The following is a 26,313-nucleotide window of genomic DNA, read 5'->3' as shown; positions in this document are numbered from 1 at the left end:
TTAAAGTCCTAGTCTTCCCCACATCCTCTGGCAAGGAGTTCCACAGGATGACTGTGCGCTGAGTAAAGAAAAACTTCCTTTTCTTTGTTTTAAACCTGCTACCTATTAATTTCATGTGATGATTCCTAGTTCTTATATTGTGGGAACAAGTACATCACTTTTCTTTATTCACTTTTTCCACAACAGTCATGATTTTATAGACCTCCATCATATCCCCCTTAGTTTCCTGTTTCTAAGCCGAAAAGTCCAAGTCTTTTTAGTCTCTCTTCATATGAGGACCCATTCCACACCACTAATAATTTTTGTTGCCCTTTTCTGAACTTTTTCTAATGCCAATATATCTTTTTTGAGATAAGCTGACCACATCAATATGCAGTATTCAAGATGTGGGCGAACCATGGTTTTACATAGAGGCAATAAGATGTTTTTTGTTTTATTCTCTAACTCTTTTTTAATGATTCCTAATATTCTATTTGGGTTTTTTGACTGCTGCTGCACACTGAATGGATGTTTTCAGAGAACTATCCACAATGACTCTAAGATCTCTCTCTCAAGTAATTAAAGCAAAATTTGTCCTCCTCATACATTATGTATAGTTGGGATCCTTTTTTCCAATGTGCATTATTTACATTTATCAACATTGCATTTGCCATTTTGTTGCCCAATCACTTAGTTTGGTGAGATCTTTTTGAAGTTCTTCAACAGTCTGCTTTGGTCTTAGCCATCTTGAGCATTTTGGTATCATCTGCAAATTTTATCACCTCACTTTTTACCTCTTTCTCTAGATCATTTATAAATAAGTTGAATAGAACTGGTCCCAGTGCAAACCCTTGGGGGACACCACTAGTTACCTCTCTCCATTCTGAAAATGTACCATTTATTCCTACCCTTTATTTCCTGTCTTTTAACCAGTTATCAATCCATCAGAGGACCTTCCCTCTTATCCCATGACAATTTACTTTACTTAAGAGCCTTTGGTAAGGGACCTTGTCAAGGGCCTTCTGGAAATCTAAGTACACTATATCTACTTGATCCCCTTTGTCCACATGTTTATTGACCCCCTCAAAGAAATCTAGGGGTATGTTTAGACTACCCGACAGTCAATGAAGCTGGGATTTAAATATCCCCGGCTTCATAAAAATAAAAATGGCTGCTATGCTGTGCCAGCTCAGCTGATCATCGGCACAGTGCGGCAGTCAAGATGCAGATCAGTCGACACGGTTGACCGCTCCCTTATGCCTCGTGAAATGAGGGCTACAGAACCGAGAACTGAAAGGCCAGAAAACAGGAGACCCTGCCCAGAGGAACAGAAAGACTCATTCTCCCAGTGTCAAAGACCATGGGAACCCTCCCATAGGGGAAAAGGGTGAGAAATCTGTAGGGATCAAGATGGACTGGAGCAAAATCCAGAACCCTTTCCTGCTTCCCTCCTCTACCAGCTTTGTGGGCTACTACCAAGGCCCTCAGCATCCTAATAGCATCCTAGTCCTCTGCTGAGAAAAGCATGGGACCCACCATACTAACATTGGCCATTTTGTCATAATAGCTAATTGCCTAAAGGAAAATCCACACGTGGGAGGGCTAAGGACAGTACGGAATTGTTAAAGACTAGAAAGAGCTAGAAAACTTCTAGCAATGGCACAAGGCTAGGGGCACATTACAAGAGGGAGATGCTAAAGTTATCAATAATGATTCAGAAATTGTTCAATACAAAATTCAGGTCTGTATGTGTATCACCTGATGCTGACAAACTACTTTCCAACCTATCAGCTATCTTTCAGAGCGTGCACTCATACGTACTAAGCGTTGGCGAAGGATGTCAGGCAGTCTCCAGGCAACCAAATAAGCACAGCTGGCTTGTAGTAAGCAATCTAACTGGCTGCCCCACCTGATTGGTTGGCAAAGTCAACAGACTAACTCTTACTGCGAGCAGTACCAGTGCAGCAGCTGCTTACCGCATTCTCTCATGGCTGTTAAAACTTCTGCACCTGCCTGGCCCTGGCCTTATGCCTACCTTGGATCCAGCCTTACCTCACTCCTGGAAACCTGGTTCTGACCCTCATCTCTAATTCCTGACTTCTCTGACCTTTGTCTCCGGCATCCAGCCTGATTCTGCTTCTGATCCTGGACTCAGACTCAGGGTGATAGGTGCCTGTGCTACCCCCCAAGCACAGCTGCCCACACTGCAGTCACTGGAAAAGAGATCGGTGACCCACCCCTGCTAATTTTTACTACATGTTTGAATCTCACGAGACCTGATGAGTACCCATCTGGTGCTAGCATTCAAAATGTGGAGGTGGTATGACCTAGCTATCTAAAGTCTGGTTAGCCTGACATCAAACCAAGACAAAATAGTGAAAGAAATGATACGGGATTCAGTCACTAATGAGTCAAAGACCGGAACAGAATGAATTTCAATCAGAATGGTTGTGTGGGAAATAGGTCTTATCGAGCAAACTTGATTTCTTTCTTTGACACGGAAAGTTTGGTTGATAAAAATAAAGCATTTGCACTCACCCATGTTGAAGGTACAGATCTGCAGATGGCCAATGAAAATCAGAGCCTGAGAGTGCTCTACAGATTGCTCACTGACACCAACCTCTCACATAACAACAGACACAAGTATTGCTTTCTGCTACTTGTGGTTGGCTACAAGCCTCCATCCCATCCGAGTGGAAAATGACCTGGCCTTCGTCACCTCTTGTCTGGATTGCAGCATTGCTATCTAGCGAGGCATAAAGCTGTAGCAATTAGGAAGCTCCACTCGTATGGAACACTGCAGGGCATCTCCTCGGGCATGCAGGCTTCCTCTGACACATCGCTCCAGACTTCTACTCTTTGCAATGGCTTCCCACAGAATTTTGAATTGAACTCAAGGTGTCAGTCCCTATCTGGAAGGCACTTAGTGGCCTGGGCCAATTTCCCAAGCTCCACATTGAAGACTGTGTGTGTAATTAACAACTGTGCTCCTCAGGCACAAAGGAATTCTCTACAATAAGAGTAATGTGCACCAACCGCCTCCCCACAAATAACAGACATGCTGCCCTAGGTTCAGGACCAGGTCTAAATTGACAGCATGATGGATAGGAGGAGTGCTGGCCAGCCCCCAGTGATTAAGGGGTTAAATTCAGGTAGCTAACAAAGGTATTGGCAGGGAGCCCGATGAACAAATGAGGATCGAGTGCTGAAATCTGAATTGTAGAAGATACTTTGCCTGTTTTCTTTGTGTGGGAGAGTTAAACCAGGAGTTGAGAGACACAGAATGATTTAAAGCCAGGCAGGACTACTATGCCTCCAAGGAATTCAAGGCATGGAAGTGTACTGAACCCAGAAGGGATCGTGAGTAAATAAAGAGAAGTGTGTATTTAGTCGCAATTAGGATATTTTTCTTTATTTTTGTAGTTTGGTTTGAACTGCTCTGTGTGAATCTATACCTCCCCTCTCCTCCCTTCCCCATTTACCATCTAAGAGTTCCCACAGATGTTCACTGTGTTTTAATTTGTTTTCCTTAGTTGCTTTGTAACATCTAGCAACCAAGTATGCTTCATCGAGTATATCTTTTGTTTGTAATAAAAATCACTTTTTTATGGTGGTGATTTGAGTCTTGTGCCCTGGAAAGTAACAGGAGGTCTGTCGATGTGTAGCTGCAGGCCTCTGACTGATGGGTCAGCTACCAGAGACAGCAGCTTGTTTTTCTCTTTTCAAACTCTTTTGGGGCAAAAGAACTTGGAATACCCCCAGAGAAGGGATTAAATCTTCACCCCTGTATTTTCAGGGTTAAATCACTGATGATGGCAGCTTTTGTCTTTCTCAGAGCCCAGTATCTGTGATTCTGGGGGTGGGGGTTGTAAGCAGAGCCTAGAGGCAAAGGTATTTAAAGTCTTTGTGGGCCCCACCTTCAGCACTCAGAGTGCCAGAATAGAGAACAGCTCTGACAGATAGTAATAAAAACCCCCTTCTGTGAGGTAAGTGGCAGTAACTAGAGGGTGGCAACCTGATATGTCAGGAGTGATGTGTAACTTGTTTGTATCTGTGTATAAAAGTGTACCCCAAAGGGTGGTCATCGACTGATCATGGGGGGACTCTAGGGGTTAGTTGGGTGTTAGTCCATTGTCACGGCTTACACAAGTGTAGTGGCGCAGCAGTGAGTCTGTTCGCTGACAACTATTATTGTATGTCACTTGGCAATAAACCTACTCGGGTGCTTTGGATCCTTATCTGATCTGTGGTCTCTGGGGACTCTCTCAGGAATCTGTCATGTTAACTAGTTGTGCATGTTTAACGTGTTAGACAGGGGAGCACACACCTGCATGCAGCCGAAAGTTGATCATTATTGACAGAGTAGAGGACCTGTCAGGAACTCATAGGGATGACTGACGACATTAACTAGCTTGAGTTGTTAGAAAGGATAATACCTGTACTCCAAGGGTAATGGTAATTTTCTTTTTATTAATTTCATATTAAATATTGTAAGCATTGCTCCTTGTTAAATATCCCTTATTTTATATATATATGTATATCTATCTATAGATATAGATATAGATATAGATATAGATATAGATATAGATATAGATATAGATATAGATATAGATATAGATATAGATATAGATATAGTATTGGTGGTACACATCCACACACTAACTCAATATTGCACATAAGAAATTTAACCCACCCACAAGAAAATTCAACTCACTCAAGGATAGAAAATGTTGGAGGGAACACTGCTCTTGGGTATCTACTCTATGCTGGTGGGAGGGAGCTTTCCTGACAGCATAATTAAGCCATAACCAACAAGCAGTGATAGCACTATCCATACTGCCAATTTTGTCAGTTAAATATTTTCTGGTTGGGGGTGGGGAGTGGTTCCCCCACACACCTGAGCAACAAAAGGTTTACCGACAAAACTCCTAGTGTACTCATAGCATAAGTGAGAGGTTTTAAAGAGGACTCACAGTTGGAAGACAGGAAGAAAACATACAGGAAGTTAGAAAAGAAGAAGGAAAGGATACAGGCCAGCAAAAGGTATGAAGGAACCATGCTGTTAGTGGGAACAAGGTAGGCTCCAGAGAAACAAAGAAAGGACAGCTGTCCTCGCAGGATTACTTCTGCCACCATTACACTTTTAAGACACCCTCTTTGTAAAAAGAAACTCATGTTTATTAAGATGTAATTTTAAAGTTTCTGTCAAGGTTCAATTATAACAACAAAGTGTCTCTTCTGATCAGATAACAGAAATTATTTCATGAAAAACTGGTAGGATCTTTTCAGGTTATGAATGGGCCTGGAATGAAATTGCAAGCATCTCACAGATGATCATATAATATTTTTCATTTTCACAAGCCACTAAACAAAGTTCCCCTGACACCTGTCAGAGATCACAAAGAGTTAAATCCTGCTGACCTGATTATAAAAGTAACCCCACTGGAGTTAATCGGCCTACCTGTGTAAGATGAGCTACAATTGCCCAGATAGGCATTATAGGAGTACTCCATATTCAAATCACCTGACAGTGAATTTGAATCACTATTTCCCAGTGAATTCCTAAACCAGAAAAAGCTTGCTGATCAGAATTTGTCTAGGAATGCAGAGATTTATTACCAAAGGATTTTGGAGAGAGATGTGCGTGGGAATACCTTCTATTGGACCAATATCCATGGTTGAGAATGACAAACTTTGAGCTTACATAGAGCTCTTTGTTAAGAGGATTTTTATATACCCCAAGCAGTTAATGGATTTTTTTTTTATTACTGGGGAGAGTTAAACTCTGTGTGTATGTTTATAGAAGTGTGAGTGTCAGGAATCAAAGAGGCTTGAAAAACATCTTTAAGGAACATCTCCTGAGGAGACTTATCTTTTAGGAGCATAGTACCAGCACCTACAGCTGCTACAGTGATAATCTCCTGGGTGGTATTGTGTCAGGGAATTGAAGATGTTAAAAAGGACAAGTACCATTGAGTTCCGATGAACTGGATAAATTACTTCCTGTGCTCTGCAACAAACACAACAATCTGTACTTAAGGCACCTCATACATTACTGACTCTAAAAGCCAGAAGGATTTTAGACAAGAAGAGCAAACTAATTCTAGAGTCCAAGAAAGCATACATAGGTTAACAGAAAAAAAATGCCTATTATATGGGAGACAATTGCCAAAGTGAACATGCTACCATACCTTTCTCATTATATATTCTCAAACTTTTTGGCCCATAGCCCACCTGGCTCAATGCAAACCATTCTGTGGACCACCAGCTGCTAATGGAAACTCACCATTAATTACATAATTCCCCCTGAGCCATTTTGCTAGTGCTGCAGCTAGAGAGAATGGTTTAATTTAACCAGTAAGAAAGGAAATATTAACTTAAATTATTAAACAGATTAAGTGCTTTACATTCTTCATGTTTACCAAACTTAATTTTAAATAATGTAAAATATTAATTTATGTCCAATGCAAAAGGTTCCAGCACTGTCTTTATTTATGGCAGGAGTGGGGAATGTTTTTTGGGGTTGGGGGCCACTGATCCAACCTCATTGATTTGACCCCCAAGACACCTCACTCCCCTGGTACTCCAGCCTCACAGGCAGGGTGGGGGGGTCTGGAGGGGAGGGCAGGGAAGACAGAGTTTCAGGGCTTCCCGTAGGCTAGATTTACTCTTCTGGAGTTCTGGAGTTAGTGAATGTTGTGGATTTTGAGAGATTTGTTGTGAGGGATGGGGCTGCCAGTGACTGGGGGTGCAGGATCTGGGCAAGAGGTGGGTTGCAGGAGGGGATGAGGGGGTGAGGTCTGGGTGGGAGGTAGGGTACAGGAGCAGGCTGAGGGTAGGTGTCCGGCCAGGAGGGAGGGTGCAGGAGCGGTGCTGTTCGGGGTCTTGGTGGGGGAGTAAATGGGGGAAGGAGGTGTGGGGTCTGGGCATGGTGGGAAGGGGGGGCACTTACCTGCTTTTGTGCCCTCTGCTGCTCCCAGGCACTGTGTCCCAGGCATGGCCTCCCACTGCTCCTATTGGCTGGATTCTGGCCAACGGGAGCAGTGGGGAAAGCCTCTAAGCAGTGCACATCTGTGTGCTCTGCCAGGGGAGCGGGAGCGGCAACATATGGAGTCACTTCTGGCTCCACTTCTTCTCCACAAGCCATATCTGGCAGGGAGGCTCAGGGCTTCCGCTCTCCCTATCCCTCTCACCTCCCCCCCCATCCTCCACAAAGCTGGAAGCTGGTCCTGGCGCTCCAACCTCATGGGAGGGAGGGAAGCTGAGTTCAAGCTGGGGTCCACCCTTAATGCAACTGTGGACCACTGATGGTCCACGGACCACAGTTTGAGTTCCACTGATATAAAGTTCTAACTTGTCGAGATGTTTCTCACTAAATAAATCTGGTAGACTGCTTTGCAAAGATAAAGCAACATGCATAAACTGAGCTTTACTTTCCAACAAAGCTTCTCTGCACAAACCAAATAACCTCCCTGAAAGCCAACAGTCTAAAAAGCAGGGAGCTTCATTTATAACCTCACTGTAGACTTTATTCTCTCTGCTAAAATAATAGATCGATATTTCCTTGATTCCTTTAAGAAGATTTCAACATCAAAAATTCATCTTACAGCTGAAGAATATGAGAATTTAGGTGACTCCATTCATTCATTGTAAATGAATCTGAGAAATATTTACTGTTCACATAATTTTTCAAGCAGCCCCATCCATTGGATAAGAGCACAGAAAGTTCACTGTAGAGATGCTGCATGTGCTGTGCACTCTGACGTATGAAAACGTTATGTTAGTGCTATTTGCATTTTTGTTCAGCCTTTAATACAGATATGGGGACAGATCATTAGATGGCATAAATTGTCAATATAGCTATGCCAAATTGAATCCGCTGAGTAGCTGTCCCACTGTCCATTTGCAAAATCCACATCCAGTTTCAGATTGAGCATTTCCAAACTTCAAATCCAGGGGTTTGGTTCACATCCAACACTAGCCCATGGTTTCTCCACTTCCCACTCATCTCTTTAACTAGTCAAACACACAAAAAATTCTGCTAAAGATCCACTTCATATTATCCTACTTTCCTTAGCAACCTGACATACACGGTGCAAAACGTTATTGTATGCCCAGCACTTTTGCAGAACCAGATGCTGTGGACACAGTTTGTTCAGTGCATACCTTTTTCTTGTTTCATTGGACTTAGCAGTTTTAATGGTGCTCCCATCCTGAACAATTTCTCTCTCCTGAGAGGCAGGAGCATCTCTCACTGGAAGCGGTAGCACTACAGTCTCCTGAGTCACAGGTAAAACCTCATCGTCCGCTCCCTGCTGACCTAAATGTTGCTTGGCATAATCAAAACCTTGTACTGGCTGCAAAGAAGGAAAAAACAAAAACCATGGGATTCCAACAGGCATTATATATTAATGCAATATCTTTTGCTATTACCTATTAATATATTTAATTCTATATGCTACAGTTAAAAGCTGCAACCATAAGCGTAATTAGGAAAATTGGCAGCAATGCAGCATGTTAATTAGACTTTTATTCAACATGTTTTAAACTATTAATGGACATTTAATCATCCTTGTTTTTAGGAAGATAATTGAGAAGTCAGAATTGAATGTAAGAAAAGAAAAAAGGGGCTACAAGAGGGAAAACCCTAAAAATTTCACAGAGGTTGCATTTCCATTATAAATTGAATTAAGTTACCAAAATCAACGTTATTTTTCTTGGATACATATGGCTGTTGACAGAGTGCTATAAACATAATGAAAGCACACTGAATGATGAGACAATGGTGATTTTCAATTCCCTGAGCAATTTGGTTTTACTCTGGGCCCTGGTCTACACTAGGGCTTTATTTCAAAATAACCTCCCCCCAAGGTTGAATTTATAAGTGGAGCATCCACACTACCAAGCCCTTTATTTTGAAATAATGGGCCACGGAACTTGAAATCTGTACTCCTCCTTTTCATCAAGAGTAATGCTAATTCTGAAATACTTATTTCAAAATAACGATAGTGTGGATGCACCAGTGCCGCTATTTCAAAATAAGTAATTCAAACTAATTACAACCCAATGTTTTCTGTGGCTCTAAGTCCGAGGTAAGGCATGCACATTAACAGAGCCTGCCTCAGACTAATTTTGAGGCTTCCTGTAGTGTGGTCATGCTAGTTTGAATGTGTTAAATCTGGAGTTACTAAGTCAAAATAGTTTCCTACTGTAGACATGGCCTCAAAACATGCCCCATAATATTCCAGCAATAACACATCAAAATTATAAGCCTAGTGTTTGAAAAGGCTCCTTCAGGCTTTTCTGAAGTTGAACATTTGAGTTACTCTGATAAAATATCCATCCATGTACAGTTAAGCCAGAATAGTGAGTTATCCACAGTCTGCTTTGTATAAACATTTCTGTCTCTTACACAATAAATCAGAGACATGCTTTGTAGGCATGTGAATCTGAGAAGTTTGCCATATCTAAGAAAAGATCACTTTCACTCTATTGAAGTTGATATGTCACATTTTCAGGCTCTTACTTGACACTAATGCTGATTTTTTAAAGATGCATTAAAAGATGACATACATCTGATAAACAGCTCCAGCAGAAATGCAATAAGGAGATGCACTAAAAGGACTCACATTGATTTGGCGGAACAAAGTCCTAGCACATTATAGCAGTGAAGATTACACCATATCAGAAATGCTTCCCCATGAACAACATTTGCCAGACAAAGACAATGCTGTATCTCATGTTGGGAGCTTTATATATTCCCAATACTTTGAAGGGAAAGTACCCAGAAAGATGCCAGCAAATCAACTTCAAGGAGGGAGGGAATGAAAAAAGGGCAAGAGAGTCATGTGAAAGACAGCTAGTAAGAAAAAAAACCTATAAGACATCCAAGACTCTAATACACCTAGTGAAATTAATGGTTTGAAGTATTCACTATATATGTTAATCTGAATAATTCTATAAGGGTATGTCTACCCAGCAAAGTTATTTCAGAATAATGACTGCTATTCTGAACTAATTTTGCAAGCATCTACACAGCCAAACCGCTCTTTCGAAATAAGTTTGAAATAGCAGATGGCTTATTTTGAATTCTGTAAACCACATTCCACGAGGAATAGCTCCTATTCCGAAATAGCTTCTGAAGCTGGATAGCGGGCCTCATATATGTGTCCCATCACCTCAGGGCAGGGGCGAGCCACTCACACAGCTCGAGGAAGGTGCCCTTCTTCATTCGAAAGTTCTGGAGCCATTGTTGGTCTCCCCAGCACTTCAGAATGATGTGGTCCCACCAGTCTGCACTGGTGTCCAGATGCCCGATGCGGCAGGGCATGGCAGCTAGATCATGACAGGCGGCATCCAGGTCCTGTAGCCGCTCCCCCATATAACCAAGAAGGGTCTCCAATAAGTCCTGGGGGGGGTGGGTTCCTGCAGAGCCTGGAAGGCAGCCTGCAGAAAGTGCTGCATGACTTGTAGCAAAACCTGCAAGAGCTGAAGACTGCCCAGAGGCAGTTCCTGCTCCATAGCAGAGAGTGCTGTGGTGTCCTGAGTCAGGTCAACCAGAGCAAGAAGAGAAATGCTTTGCTGTCCCTCAGGGTATGTCTACACTGCCACCCTAGTTCAAACTAGGGTGGCTAATGTAGGCATTCGAAGTTGCAAATGAAGCCCAGGATTTAAATATCATGGACTTCATTTGCATGTTCCTGGGCGCCGCCATTTTTAAATGCCCCGTAGTTCGAACTACCTGCCCGCAGCTACATGCGGCACGGACTAGGTAGTTCGAATTAAAGCTCCTAACTCGAACTACCGTTAAACTTCCTTGCAGGAGGAATAACGGTAGTTCGAATTAGGAGCTTTAATTCGAACTACCTAGTCCGTGCCGCGTGTAGTCGCGGGCAGGTAGTTCGAACTACGGGGCATTTAAAAATGGCGGCGCCCGGGAACATGCAAATGAAGCCCAGGATATTTAAATCCCGGGCTTCATTTGCAAGTTCGAATGACTACATTAGCCACCCTAGTTCGAACTAGGGTGGCAGTGTAGACATACCTTCAGAGAGGTAGGCAAGCAAGCAGGGAAACCTGAGACACGGCTGTCCAGGGGGGTCTCTTTACACACGAGACTCAGATAGCCTCAAGCAGCAGACACATGTAGTAACTATGGACCTGATGCCTTGTCTGAACTGGTTCCGGGTGGCCTTAAATGCGATTCAGCATCCAATCAGTGTAGACGTGCTACTTCGAAATAGCTAAGCGCTATTTCAAAACACATTTTGTGTGTAGATGCGCTATTTCGAAATAACACTGCAGTGTAGACATAGCCACAAAGGTGTAATAAAACAGAAAAGCTATTACCAGACTGGCTAACAGACATTACCATCACCCCTCTGAAAATGGTTCAGTATGGCTACATCTAGACTTTCTTCTGCCAAAAGAAGATATGCAAATTTTGAGCTAATTTGCATATCGTCTTCCAATTGCATTATTGGAAGAGGTTTTGTTGAAAAAGAAAGCAGTTTTAAACACGGTTCTTTAAAAAAAAACTTTTTTGAAAGAACCCTTCTTCCTAAAAAATGAGGTGTGTAGGGTTCTTTTGAAAAAGGGTTGTTGTTTTTTTTTTTGAAAGAAACACGTCTAGGTGTTTTCTGTTTGTCTATTATCTGCTCCAAAAGTCTCACATTCCTTGTGGCTTATACTTCTTTTTTATTTTGGAACTAGTAAGCCATTTCAAACAAATGGTAATGGTGCTTTGTCTCTGAAGCTCAGCACACATGTTGCCTGCTATTAAATCAATCCATATTGGCAACAGGATTTAATACAACTCCAAAGAAGGATGCTATAAACTATACTGTTCATGAGCAGCTAAACTTTTCTAACTTCATTTATGTATTCATCCTTCAATAGTTGCAATACAAAGGCAATTACTACATTACCATGCTGAAGCAGCAAGCATTCTACAGCCAACACCAGCGCAGATTGAAACTCTGTGGTTTGGCAACATTTGTGGTTCAATACCACATGGTGGACTAGAGAGCCCCAGCACAGAGGTTGCCGATGGCTGGGAGCAGAGACACCAGCAGGACAAGGGGGGCAATGGAACCCATGGGGCACGAGAGCCTACAGCAAATGGGGCCGGAAGCTGGCAGAGCTGCCTCTGCCAGGGGCCAGAGGCAGCGGAGACAGGTGGCTGGGGAGAAGAGCTCAGAGTGGAAAGCCCAGTGAGGAGCCCAGTGGGAAGGCTGTTGCCTCACTACCTCCAGACCTTCCCTGGTCCACTTGTGCACATCTGGTCAGGTCCCAAGGATGCCAGACCAGGGAGGTCCAACCTGTATTTGAGGCTGGCTGCCTGACAAGTTTCTCCTCATTGTCAGGGGTGGGACTGCAGGCAAACTGCCTCACTTTCCCTCTCTTCAACAGCTCAGAGTCCATATTTTAAAATATTTCCCTGCCAATGGGCATCCAGTTTATTCCGTCCATACACACATGAATACTCCAGGCCAGCTTCACGCCAGCTGGCCACTGGCTCCACAGCAAACAGCTTTCTACCCTTGAGGTCAGGAATCCCCAAGCTCTCCTTCCTGGAGCTGGGTTAAAATCTCCATGGTCTCACGCTCTGAAAGACAAGAGTCCTCAGCCTCCACTCCACAACCAGGTTCATTTCAGTCTCCCTCTCACTCCCTACAGGAGACAGTCTTGCTTCCTGCAGCTGATTCCGCAAACCAGCTGCAGCCTCCCAGATTTCTGTCCTGGAAAGCCTTCCAACACCCTCAATTGAGCATTACTAGTTCTCAGCAGAGCTCCCTCAGCCCTCTGCCTAATAAGAGGCCTGAGGGAAGAGCATGTAACCAGTGGATCAGATGAATGTAGCTCATCAGAGGAGGACTAAATCTCCCCTTCTAGGGCCAACCACCCAGTGACAACTATCCTAGGCTGTGTCCAGACTCAGGGGTTTTTTCGAAAAAAGTAGCCTTTTTTCGAAAAAACTTCACCTGCGTCTAGACTGCAGCCGCGTTCTTTCGAAATTAAATCGAAAGAATGCGGCTTTTCTTTCAACGGTGGTAAACCTAATTCCACGAGGAAGAACGCCTTCTTTCGAAAGTGCTCTTTTGAAAGAAGGCGTTCTTGAAAGCAAACAGGCTTTTTAGAAAGAGAGCATCCAGACTCACTGGGTGCTTTCTTTCGAAAAAGCGGCTTGCTTTTTCGAAATTCCGCGTGCAGTCTAGACGCTCTCTTTCGAAAGAGGCTTGCAGTCTAGACATAGCCCTAAAGAATAATATTTAAATGTTTCATTATCCTTTGTTCACTAATTTCATTTCATTCACACAAGAAGGGTTCTGTGAAATGATGTAATAGGCAGCTCTATCTGAAGAACTGCAATACCCCCACTGGTATGCAGCAATGACTGGACAGTTCCACTCTGTTCGTTTTCCTTGGCATAAAGCTTTTGAAAGTAGATCACATAAAACTGCCCACTAAAAACAAAATAAGCTGAATAACAATGAAGGCCTTCCTCACAGAATTTGAATTTCCTTTTATTTTAATGCAGAACAGGCAAAAAATACCAGAAACTCTCAGTCTGATAAACACCTTTCAAAAACAAAACACACAGAAGTGAGATTTCAAAACTGTTTCTTAAACTGGAAATATCTACTGCGGCCCCATTTTTTAAACAAATTTTGCTCTGGAAGGATTGTAGTAGTTTCAAGCCCTTTTGCAAAAAATGAAATTATACAAATTTACTTTAAAAAATGCTATACATGGTACCATCACTCATTTGTATTGCCATGTTTTACATTTAAGATTCTGTAGCAATTATAGCACTGGTAATTATTGTCATGCCTCATAGCTTCAAACTCCAAGTAGGTTAAGATGAAAATATATTGTTCTTCTTTGGATATTCTTATTTCATTACTTTCCCAACATATAAATCTCAGTACTTTTTTTAAGCAGAAACACCAATATCAGTGATGGAAAATACCTGTTTAACTAATTCATCCATTTCCCTGCCAGTGCAGAATAGTTACCTCTACCATCAATCCAATTTATACCTTCCAACTGGTGCTGACTGAAATGTTTCTGACAATAGAGTTTTCCACCAGAAAATGCAGTTTCGTCAGGAAAGTGTCATTTAGATAAAATGTGCTTTTGAAAAAAAACACATGAACCACTTTGATAAGGTCAAAATGGAACACTTCAATCTTATCAGAATGCTCAGAAAGCAAATGGGGTTTTTATCATTTCCGTTTCCTACCTATGAAAAGAGGGAAACCAACAAGGAGAGTGAAGGGACAGTGCAATGTGCATGCATGCTTATTAGCTTAAAAACACCTCACCCAATCCTGGCCTGGGTGGGTTGCCCAGCCTAGAAGCTGAGATTTTAGTAATGTTGTAATCCATCTGGGTGGGCTGGCAGCATTTTCCGCTATAGGGAGAAGCAGTACTTTAACACAAAATATGTACTTTATAGGAGGAGAGTCAAATGAGGGACTTATCTGTCAGTGCCCCTATAATTTACATAGCTTATTAAGAAAAGGGGAAACATGATTTTCTTAATTCTCTGTGAGCTATATTTGCAAGTGGATTAGAAGTATAAAATAAGTAAAAGAAAAGAATAGCAGGAAGGAGAAACAGTTGGCAACTGTTTCTGCAATGCTAATTGGCTGGAACATTTCTAATTTAGGACTAAATTCTCAGCTTCTGTCAAAGCAAAGAACTTTAACAATTCAACTCTTATTAGTGCTAATGGGAAAGGCTTAGCAGAAATTCTGTGCACAGAATTGAGACCATCTCTGTCACCGGGCAGGACTTCTGTAACAGCCGAGAAAGTCCTAGCCTGAGTGTACCAACTAGTTAAATTCCCAAATGCCCTTGAAATAGACTTAGGAAAGGATCTGAAGAATGAACACTATGAAAAATCAATGAATGTCCCGAGACACAACTTCTCCTGCTAGAACAGTCACTTACTTTAGCTCTCTGAGGAAGGTTCATCATGGTGTCTGGTTTGAAATCATTCTTATTTTTCCTACACAGGACAGCTGTTATGATGATAATGATGACAGTAACCACAGCAATGGGAGCCAGCACTGCTGCAATGATCCACAGGTTGTTTGGTGGGTTTTTCACCACAGCTGCACAAATCACAAGACAGACAGTCAGTGTTCCACAGTCCATTGCTATATAAAAGTAATAGAAAAACCAGCTGGATACACCCTTACGTGGTTGGTCTTAACATAACAATTAGTACAAATGGTTTATTATTTATTCATATATGTATAATAATTTGCTGGGATTCCTACAATAATCAAAATAGATTAACAGGCTTCTGTGATTAATGCCTGAATTCTCTCCTCTCAAATTCCATGTTTTTTATTATACACCATTACAGGGCAATCCTCCTATTCCTGAGATCAGGAAGTTGGGTGGCTCTCTCTCTCTCAAATAGCTCTTTCACAATATATGCAAATAATGCTGAAACTAAGCATGCCATACGTGTTTCCTAACATAAAAAGCCAGCAGAGCTTGGACTCAGATAGTCTGTATGTTAAAAATGTACACATTGCGCCCAGACCCACTCCTACAGAAGACATTGCTGCAGACTCACAGCTGCTATACATTTGCAAGGTTCCTTTGAAGCCAATGAATGCAAGACAACTCACACTAGCTAAGGATCTGGTTTATTGAGAGTTTTGCCATTGACATCAGTAGAAGGGGAGCTGTTCTCTTTGTTTTGCTGCTGTTGTTCTATAGCTTTTTTGGCGGTTATAGGCCAGGCATCTCAAAAAGCACAAAATCTGGCACTTTGGTGGGGGGAGGGGAGGAATATTGGGGCTAGGAAAAATTATTTTCAGAACTATTTATAATTGAACCACAATATGAATTAGTTCCCTTTATTACCATAGTGCCTAGGACAAACCCAACTGTGCTAAATGCTGTACATCACAGCACTAATGCATATCTCACCTTGAAATACTTGTTTGATCATGTTTATCTAGAGAGCATTCTAGAAAAGCAATATTGCTAAGATTCTAGATTCAAGTTTATTTGAGTAAATTGCCATTTAAACCTCAGCATATCTATCTAATGAGCATATATACTAAATATTCTGTTGTGAAATAAATGCAGTTTTCTCATTTAATTTCATTTTGCAAATTTTTATGCTAATCACCATAGTCTATTTCTTAAATTATTAAATTATGAGGATGAACCTGTATTTTGTATTTATTTTCCTATCTTACTGGCTCGTGGCATAGACAAGGCGATCATGAAAATACTAGTGGGACATTTCTAATAGTTCTTACTCCACTTTCTCTTTGACCTAAAGCCTGTCTGGGTCTTAATCCTGCCGGCCTTGAATGTTCAGCCCTCCTTAGAAATCAGTGGTAATTCGGATGTGCTGGAATCACACAATGAGGTGCTCAATAGCATATTTTTGCACATAATCTAACCCAGAATAGTATGTTTCATTACACCTCAAAAAGGTAGTCTACACCCAGAACTGTACCCTGAAGTGTTCCTCTTAATAAGAAATGGTAACTTCTTAATGACCTTTAGTTATTAAATCAATATATTAGCATGGGCTAGTTTTTTGGTTTGGGATGCTTTAAATAAAGGCTTCAGTCCAAATTTTACCTAACAATATCCATTTTAATCACCAACTATACCTGTGAGCAGCAAGCAATTTTAGCGGAGGTTTATCTTATGAGCACTGGAAAATGTGCAGTTCTTTCTGAAGACTGTAGACAGAAAGGAATGAACCTATGGTACACACAAAGGACTGAGACTCAGGTTTCAGTTCCCAGCTTTGACACATTCTTCCTGTATGACCATGTCCAAAACAAGGCAACGAGACTATTTTATTTCATTAGCAAATTACTAGGGTGTTTTGTCTCTTCCATTCAAATCATCCAATCTGAGTGCCTTCGCTACCAAAGCTCATCATTTCATGTAATAAAACTCAGTAAGCGATTCACTTCATCTGATGCAAAAATGGAACATGTACAGCTAGACCTGAGCAAGATCATCTCCGCCCAAATCCTACACATGCAATAGAGTCACTCAGACATGCAAGTGCATAAAAGCATGTACAGAAGATAAGAAGCCAGTATATTTTTTTCTAATTTACAGCCAGTTTCCCTGAAAAGGCATTTTAAAGTATTTTATGGGAAATTTAGAATTTGGGGGAATGGCATTTATGCAAACAGGTAAAAATCTCTGTTGTCTGCAGAACAAGACCACAAATCAATAATACTGTGTGATCAAAACTAGGACCAAACACAGGATGTACTGTACTCACTGGAACTGATATTGAACTTTTTGAGCCATTTCCTGACCACCTCCCATGCTTATAGCCAATATTTACTAAATATTATTTTCCCTTTTCCTATCAGTGCTCTTTGTAGTTTCTCTAATGTCAGTGCCTCGTTCAAACAGATGGAGTGGCTATGCTTTTGTATGCAGCAAGTGCCACCTGACTGAAGAATTTACTAAATAAAGTGCATTTGCAATTATAGAATGCGGTTAATGAGTATGTCCCTGTAGTTAATGTTACATTTAGAATATTCATTCTAAAAAAAACAATAAATGTGATTAAAACTGGTGATTCAAAATTTAAGAAAAGGATTCTTACGATCAGCTTGTACTTGGATGACATAACCTAACGTCAAGGCCATTCTTTGAGAATCAACAGTACTCAACATTTTGGCAGCTGCAGTTCCCAGCAAAGGTCTTCCATTGTATAAAGTATAGTAAGTCAGTTCAGCAGGCTCCTTTGGTCCTGGAATACGCTGCATTTTTACCATCTTACAATAAAAGAAAAGAAAGAGACAGAAGCTTTGTTTATATTGTACTATCACTGATTCCGCACAGAACCATGTCCAGGAAAACCCCTGCACTTATCAAGAACCAGAGTTAACAGGACACAAGTGCAAGCACCATGAAAAATTTCTCGCAGGATTTCAGAGCCTTACACTGCATTACTGCATAGCTTTTTTTACCTAGCAAACCACAGTGCTTGCAGACAGCCTTTATAAGAATCTTTAAAAAACATTTTTAATGTGAACTTCTTAGATTTGAAAACAGAGGTAGTAAAAAGAAGTAAGTAAAGAAGCAAACAAAATGTCAACTCTTTTTTTGGGTCTCTCCAGTGCAGCCCTGTTGTCAACTTGCTACTGCACTATGAAAAAGCAATTACTCTGAAATTTAAATGTGCTTTTTTATTTAAAATTACATGTCGCCTCTATTTTGAAAGTAACAAATCTCCACACCTCCTAATCACAAGCAGACAAAAAAGACTCTGTTTTGTTCTGGAATAGTGGCTGAGGGTTGAAAGTGCACCTCTGTGTTAAGTAGAATTCTGCAAATTACTTAAAACACTTGAAAAAGAAAGGGGATTTTTCTTTTCTGCATTTTGTTATTGACTCTGTGTTTTCATGTGACGTGCATGATTTTATCACAATAATGCTCCCCTCTGGGTAAAACGCTGACTGGAAATCTAAATCTTAGTACTAAGAGAAAACGGACATTTCACTTACTCACAGGGAAATTCTGTACCACTGTGCAATGCAAAATTTTGCAGAAATTAATACAACGTACACAGAATTTCCTCCCCTACCCACACAAAGGGCTGCAGTGCTACTGGCCACCACTTGGAATTGCTGCCCCTCACATAGCCTAGCTCCCAGATAGAAGACACTGCCTGGGGAGGGGGAGGAGGAGCTGGAGGGTGCCCGGCAGCTACAGTTCCCCACACAGCCTAAGGGAAGGAGATGGTAGGTAGCATGCAGGACACTCAATGCAAGCCTGGGACCAGGCATCAGCTGTATCTCCTTCTGGATCCTTGGATTCCAAAGAATTGGGGAATGGGTGTCTAGTAGGAGGGGCCTTGTGGCCGGGCTCTGAGGGGGGGCGGGGTGGTAGGTGTCTGACCCCCCAGCTGGGTTCTGTGGAGAGAGGGGGCAGAGAAACAGATCTGTGTCATCACAGGTTTTCTTTAACTCTCTGTTCCTGAGGGAAATTTTGTGTCTGTCTGTATTGTTACAGACATACTTGCTGACAAGTATTTTGAAATAAATTACCAAAGTAATTTAAACTAGAGTTATTATGTAGAGTAGACAAATAATATTTGCAGAATTTTAAAATATTGTGCACAAATTTTGCTTTTATTTTTTGGTGCAGAATTTTCTCATGGTATACAATGTAATATTCTGTCTGATTCACTGGGAAAACACTCTGGTTTCAGACCCTCACACGTCAGAATGTGACCAAACCCATATTTAAAACTAAATAACACTTAATTGAAAGATGACTCACTGCTTTGCATAGGATCTCAGCACAATGCATACATCAGATACAACTTTAACTTTTTGTGTCAGCTGTACAAAATGAGCCCTATAGGAATTCTATTCACCTTTAAGCATATAGCAAAGGTCTTACTGAAGTTTACTAGATTCCTTCTATTGCATGATATATAAATATATATAAACAGCAAAGACCAAAATATTTCCTGCTGCAGAGCAATCTCTCTATTAGATTATTAGCAATTCATCTCTAAAGAAAAAGGGGCTGTTATGCAGCCGTGGACAACCATAAACTCCCTCCCATCCCAGCATGCCCTGACACCAATCCTATTTCCAAAGAGAAAAAAAAACGTGAAAACACGCTTCACTTTGGAACAGAACCTCATTTGTGATGACCTGCACAACTCACACACTGCTTCAGCATTCATGAATAAGGATGTCCAAACTCATGCCAATTAAACATTTTGCACACCAATCCATGCACTATATATGCACCCACAGACTTTTTAAAAATACAACTTGTATCCTGTTAACCACCTGCACTGTGTAGCTGCCCACAGTAGTAGCACGTTTAAATCGCCTTCCTTGTTGATAGGACATCATGAATAGTGGGGCCAGACGCTGCTCCATTAGTCTTGCAAAGCTTTGGTTGTTCAGTCCCAGTAATGTAATGTCGACCCCTTGTATAACTGTAGGAACAGAGAAAATCTCATATCAGCAGATAATGCATGAATGGATTAAATAATAAATGGCTCCAATGATGTATATGACAAGCTAGCTGAGAAGTAAAACAACCTGATAAATTTACACACTCTAAATAATTTCCATTGTGGGTATAGCATAACTTTCTGATTCCAGCCACTGTACTGCTTTTCTGAATCTGTCAGCTACATTCCTACACAGGGAGAATAAAATCCTCTGGAATGCTCTGCTTTTCAGTTTACCAAAAGCTCTTTGAGTATCTCTACATTTATACCAAGTTTCAATGCAAAATAAAAGTATAAGAACAGACGAGCTTCAAGGAAGTTACCAAAATACAGTTATATGCCTTTCTCAGGCAAAGGGACAGTTTTTCATCTAAGGGACCATAAATCTGAAATTGAAATTTTACAGGATTCAGTTTGAAAAAACATTCTGTGTTCTAGGGCACTGAACAATTTGTGAAGATACATGTTTCATGTAATGAAGTCCAAGTAAATTGTAAAGCATATACAACATATTTTATGAGGCTTCATGGGTTAGCCGAGTTAGTCTATACAGGATAATCTTAAAAAACAACAAATGGTCTGGTAGCACTTGATAGACTAACAAAACATGGAGATGGTATCATGAGTTTTCGTGGTCATCTGAAGAAGTGGGCTGTGCCCATGAAAGCTCATGATCCCATCTCCATGTTTTGTTCGTCTACAAAGTGCTACCAGACCATTTGTTGTTTTTTCAATTTAACATACTTTAAGTAATTCATACACATTCACTGTATTTTTGAGGTCATTTAAAAACATTAAAGGGCTTACCCTGGTAGCTGCAGTTATGTTTTCAAGAACTAGGATATCTACAATATAGCACTGAAGTTAATGGGAGTTTTGCGTTTGCAAGAACTGGAACATTAGGCTCATGAAATCTGATCCAGAGCCCTCAACAGTCAGTGGGAGTCTATCCATCGATTTTAGTGGGAATTGAATCAAGGCCATGATGAATTGCAATAATCGTTTATGTAAGGGTAAGTCTTTACTTAAAAAACATAACATAATATAAATAAAAGTCTAAGAGGGGTAGCTGTGTTAGTCTGTAATTTTTTAAAAAAGAGAGCAGCCCTGTGGCACCTTAGAGAATAACAAATATATTATATCATGAGCTTTCATGGGTAAAACTCTTTTACCCACAAAAGCTCATGATATAATTTACTTGGTAGTCTCAAAGGTGCCACAGGACTGCTCATTTTTTATAATATAAAAAAGCAGAATAAGAGTACCAAATCACAGGGGCTACGTCTACACTAGCACCCTTTTCTGGAAATGCTTAAAACGGAACAGTTTTCCGTTATAAGTATTTCCGGAAAAAGCGCGTCTACATTGGCAGGATGCTTTTCGTCATTTTCGCGATCAGGGCTTTTTTGTGGAAACGACTACTGTGCTGTCTACTCTGGCCCTTTTCCGGAACAGTTTTTCTGGCAAAGGACTTTTGCCCGAACAGGAGCAGCATTGTTTTTCCGGAAAAACAATGACGATTTTACATTAGATCGTCATTGCTTTTCCGGAAAAGCAAGCGGCCAGTGTAGACAGCTGGCAAGTTATTCCGGAAAAGCGGCTGCTTTTCCGGAATAAGTGGCCAGTGTAGACACAGCCAGGGTGTACAACAGAATTTTATTTCATGTGAGGTTTCTCCTTGTTTTCTCTTTTGATTTAATAGAAAGGATTCCAAGTACTGACAATCTAATTGTGAAATTTAGTTTTCTATTAGATCTATGATGCCCAAAAAGCATTACTGGCCCCCTATGATTTCTAAAAGTAAAAAAGATTCTCAATTGGAATGTGATATAGTGAATATGATTACATTGTGAAGATCATTAGCATTTTATCGTGACATACTGAAGTTCTAAAAAGTTTAGATTCAGAAACACTTGGATTTAGAGACAGCAAGAGAATCATCACAAACTTTGTTATATTCTACAAATATTCATTTTTTCTGGCCTTGAATCCAATCCTCTTTGAATTTCAGATTTAAATCCAAAACCTAGATAAAAAACAGAAATCCTGTTATAAATATTAGACACAGGAGACTGTGACACCGAAGCTGGCAAAAATCACAGCTGTGCCCAGGAGTAGCTACAAACAGGTGAGTAGTCCTGTTTTAAGGAATGGGACATGTTCATGTGACTATTATGCATTTCTGTGTGAAGTTACTCACTGGTTTGTTTGCAGGACTGAGTTTTAATAATTCTCCTTAGCGAGAAAAATGTACCTGTAATCACCCAGTAGTCTCTTGTAGTTTCTGAGACATCAAGGTTTGGATACTCCAAAGCTTAAAAATAAATAAAAAATACTTCATAATATTCCAACATCCAAGTACATTCTATGTCTTAAAAATATAAATTAACTAAGCACTCAGAAATAAGGCTGAAGTATAACTTTGCAAAACATCAGTGTGCTGCCTAGGAGCAGACATGACTCCCATGATGCAACCTATGATGCAATTTCTTCCTTGCTTTCTGGGATTGAGATGGCAGTCAAAGGTACACGATGCAAAGTCTATATTTAGCACAACATACATGCCCTGGTGCAGCGATGCCTGCTGACCTATTGGGAGTGAAGGGAGCCTTCCATTCCAGAAACACCATCCTTGCTCTGAGAATTTCAGGGACATTTATTAAAAGAATTAGAGAAACTGCTCGGAGCAGTGGCAAGTGCCAAAGGTGTGAAACAAAATATACCCAGGGAGTCCAATGCACGGGGTGGAGAATGCAGAGGCTCTACAAAGGCTGCTCTGCCCACATGAGCAGCCTACGTAAGGGAGTGAGAGAATATTTAATGCCTCCTTTTTCACCTGTGTAGCTACACAAACCAGGGTATAATTTGGTCCTCAATATATAATAAAATAAACAAGGGTCTGATTCTGCTAGCCTTACTCCTATACATTGAATGGAGTCCCACTCAGCATGCAGTGCCCTTGGAACCAATGATTTCAGTAGGACTGCTCATGGAGCAAGGTCATATTTAATGTCAGGCTGGCAGAATCTGGTCCATACTAAACAATAATGTATTGAATATATGCATCAAACATATCTGTTTCTTTGTAAATTATAAATGAAACAAACTAAACTGGCCCTATTTCGCATTGCCCAGCTATGTGGTATGAAACTATACATGCTAAAATGCATCCAGTGTATGATGTTAATATGCCATCATTCATATATGCAGAAATTTACTAGGTGGCTACGAGAAACTCTTCTTTGACATTTTGGCACTCTTTTGAACTTTTGCATCTCACAAGTGCCTTAGGGTATGTCTACACTGCCACCCTAGTTCGAACTAGGGTGGCTAATATAGGCATTCGAACTTGCAAATGAAGCCTGGGATTTAAATATCCCGGGCTTCATTTGCATGTTCTCGGGCGCTGCCATTTCTAAATGCCCCGTAGTTCGAACTACCTGACCGTGGCTACACACGGCAAGGACTAGGTAATTCAAATTAAAGCTCCTAATTCGAACTACCGTTAAACCTCCTTGCAGGTAGTTCGAACTATGGGGCATTTAAAAATGGCGGCGCCCGGGAACATGCAAATGAAGCCCGGGATATTTAAATCCCGGGCTTCATTTGCAAGTTTGAATGCCTACATTAGCCACCCTAGTTCGAACTAGGGTGGCAGCATAGACATACCCTTATAATGTAACATTCATTAGCAATTAATTCAGAATCTAGATCTGCAGCTTTTTCATTAAAAAGAAAGAGGTAAAAAGGATTCAGCCTATGGCATTCACTCCCTCAGGGGCATCTGGCATTGGCCACGGTCAGCAGACAGGCTACTGGGCTAGATGGACCTTTGGTCTGACCCAGTGTGGCTGCTTTTATATTCTTATAGAGCAGCTTTAGTTATAGAAGATTTTAGAAAACAAAGTGAGTTGAAATATTAAACTTTGCAATGTATTCCAGTCATTAACTGTTGTCTTCTTTTTCTTCATATGACTGATATAAAGGTAGAGCAACAATGATATTTTATATTCAGATGGATAAGCCAGATAATTGTGTCAGGAGTAGTGGCGTGTATTATCTGTAGTGCCACCTTCATATTGAGTTGTTCTGTGCTCCATGGTTTGCTCTGCGTGGCCTCATTAACCCCTGGAGAGTCTTTAATTGTCCATTTGTGCAGTAAGTATCTGCATCTGCCATGATTTGTGCAGATGCTGTTCAGGTTACTTGAACTCTCTATATATATGATAACTCCTGAAGGCTCTGAAGGAACCATAACAGCACTCTGGGAAATAAGTCCTCACAATGATAGGAATATTTACCAGCAGACTGATACCATTATGGTGCCAACTTAATAAGCACCAAACAGTTTCCTAAGTAAACATTTAAACAGTCAATAACAGTCTGAGGCTATGTATTTCACATGCACAATGGATTCATCACTCAGCCGCATACCTGCTGTGGGGAGAATATAGCCAAGACCTGCAATTTCTCTTTGAAATCATTGCAGGGTGTGCTACAGCAGCACTAACTGAAGAGTTGATCATGCCTATTAGGCACAACTCTCCGATGGGGGGCAGCCAAGAACTGCACCATCTCACGGGGGGAGCTCTGGCAAGGATTCTGCCTCAGGCTATGTCTATGCTTGCAAGTTTTGGCGATGATGGTGCTGTGGACAAGAAATCGCCCAAATTGGAAACCCTTCAAACCATTTTTTCTGGTACCTGCTGTCTACAACTCACGGCCACATCTGCAGCTCCCTTGTTGTCAGAGGGTATGTCTACACTTGCACCCTCTTTCGAGAAAGGGATGCAAATGCAGCTGAGCAAAATTGCAAACAAAGCACGGATTTGAATTTCCCGCACTTCATTTGCATAATCGCAGACCGCCGCTATTTCAAAATACCCTATTTCAAAATAACAAACTCCGTGTAGACACAGTTATTTCGGGAGAAAACCCTTCTTCCGAAATAACCGGTAAACCTACACAGCGTATGTTATTTTGAAATAGGGTATTTAGAAATAGCAGCGGTCCGCAATTATGCAAATGAAGCACCGGAACTTCAAATCCGCGCTCCATTTGCAATTTTCCCTCAGCTGCATTTGCACCTCTCTCTCAAAAGAGGGTGGAAGTGTAGACAAACCCAGAAAGAGCAAAGCATTATGGGCATGCATCCCACAGAGCCTTGCACCACCTTCACCTGCTAAGCGCCATGGGAACATGCAACAGAGCACCAAGCATGATGGGAATTTCAAACGTCCCATCTTCATCTCTTTTCTCCAAGACATCCCTGGGGGTTCCTGGATTTCACGCCAATTCGAGCAATCACAGCGAGAAAACATGGATCCCAGCCTTCTGGCCCTTACTGAGAGCACTGTGCAGAAGACATCACGCAAAGCAGCATATCTAATTACAGACCTACTAGCAGACAATGACGCATCTAATTCTGATTAATCTGAATCTGAGTACGATGAATCGGTACATCGTTTGGCTATGAAGACCTGAGATACTCATTGGATAGTCACTTTTGGGCCAGGGAAACCAGCTGCGAGTGGTGGGACTGCATTGGCATGAGGGTGTAGGATGAAGAGCAGCAGCTACAGAACTCTCGGATGTGCAAAGTGACCTTCCTGGAGCTGTGTGCTGAGCTGGCCCCTGAACTGTGATGCAAAGACACCCGAATGAGAGCTGCTCTGTCAGTACAGAACAGTGGACTTTACAAGAGGAGGCTGCATGCTGGCACTTTCTTTCCAGACCAGAAATTTGCAGTAGGGGATGTGGAAATGCCCATCGTGATCCTAGATGATGCAGCCTCCCCCTTACAGTCATAGCTCATGAAGTGTTAAATGGGGCACCTTGTCAGTAGAGAGGAGTAGCTCAACAACAGACTAAACTGCTGCCATATGGTTGTTGAATGTACTTTTGGCAGATTGAAAGGGAGATGGAGGTGTCTCTATGGCAGCCTGGAACAGAGCTGGGCAAAATATGATCTGTGGTGGCTTCCCTACCCCCACTCGACACTCAGGAAAGCCAACTGCAGGGCCACGTGTTTCTGTGAATGCTCAGAGTCCCCGGGAGGAGGCGAAAGGTTTCTCACACTGCTCCTGACCCCAGTAGCTTCCATTGGTCCATTTCCGAACAATAGCAGCTGCCTGTTTGCAGGACAGGCAGCATGTGAAGTGCCCCTACCCCCTCATCCCCCAGGTTCACAGTGTTAGCAGCAGGAAACATGGCCCCTACCCTTGTACATGTAGGCTGTGTCTACACTGCACCCCTTTTCTGGAAAAGGGATGCAGATTAGACACTTCGGAATAGCAAAATCCGCGGGGGATTTAAATATCCCCCGCGGAATTTGCATT

General features: G+C 41.5%; 1 protein-coding gene across 3 annotated transcripts in view; it reads right to left on the bottom strand.

Moving 5' to 3' along the window:
• Nucleotides 1-26,313, bottom strand: part of KIAA1549L (KIAA1549 like) — a 230,017-nt gene that overhangs the window by 70,588 nt on the left and 133,116 nt on the right. For all 3 annotated transcript variants that reach the window (XM_075927818.1, XM_075927820.1, XM_075927819.1), the window contains 5 exons: nt 22,230-22,289; nt 19,806-19,957; nt 17,600-17,771; nt 14,938-15,101; nt 8,146-8,336 (listed from right to left, as the gene is read on the bottom strand). In XM_075927818.1, coding sequence (XP_075783933.1) covers nt 8,146-8,336; nt 14,938-15,101; nt 17,600-17,771; nt 19,806-19,957; nt 22,230-22,289 — 739 coding nt within the window. The remainder of the gene's footprint in view (nt 1-8,145; nt 8,337-14,937; nt 15,102-17,599; nt 17,772-19,805; nt 19,958-22,229; nt 22,290-26,313) is intronic.

Source organism: Pelodiscus sinensis, chromosome 4, assembly GCF_049634645.1.
Source record: "Pelodiscus sinensis isolate JC-2024 chromosome 4, ASM4963464v1, whole genome shotgun sequence".
NCBI classification, from domain to species: Eukaryota; Metazoa; Chordata; order Testudines; family Trionychidae; genus Pelodiscus; species Pelodiscus sinensis.
The sequence above is the reverse complement of the archived record's forward strand: the minus strand, read 5'-3'. Positions and strand labels throughout refer to the sequence as shown.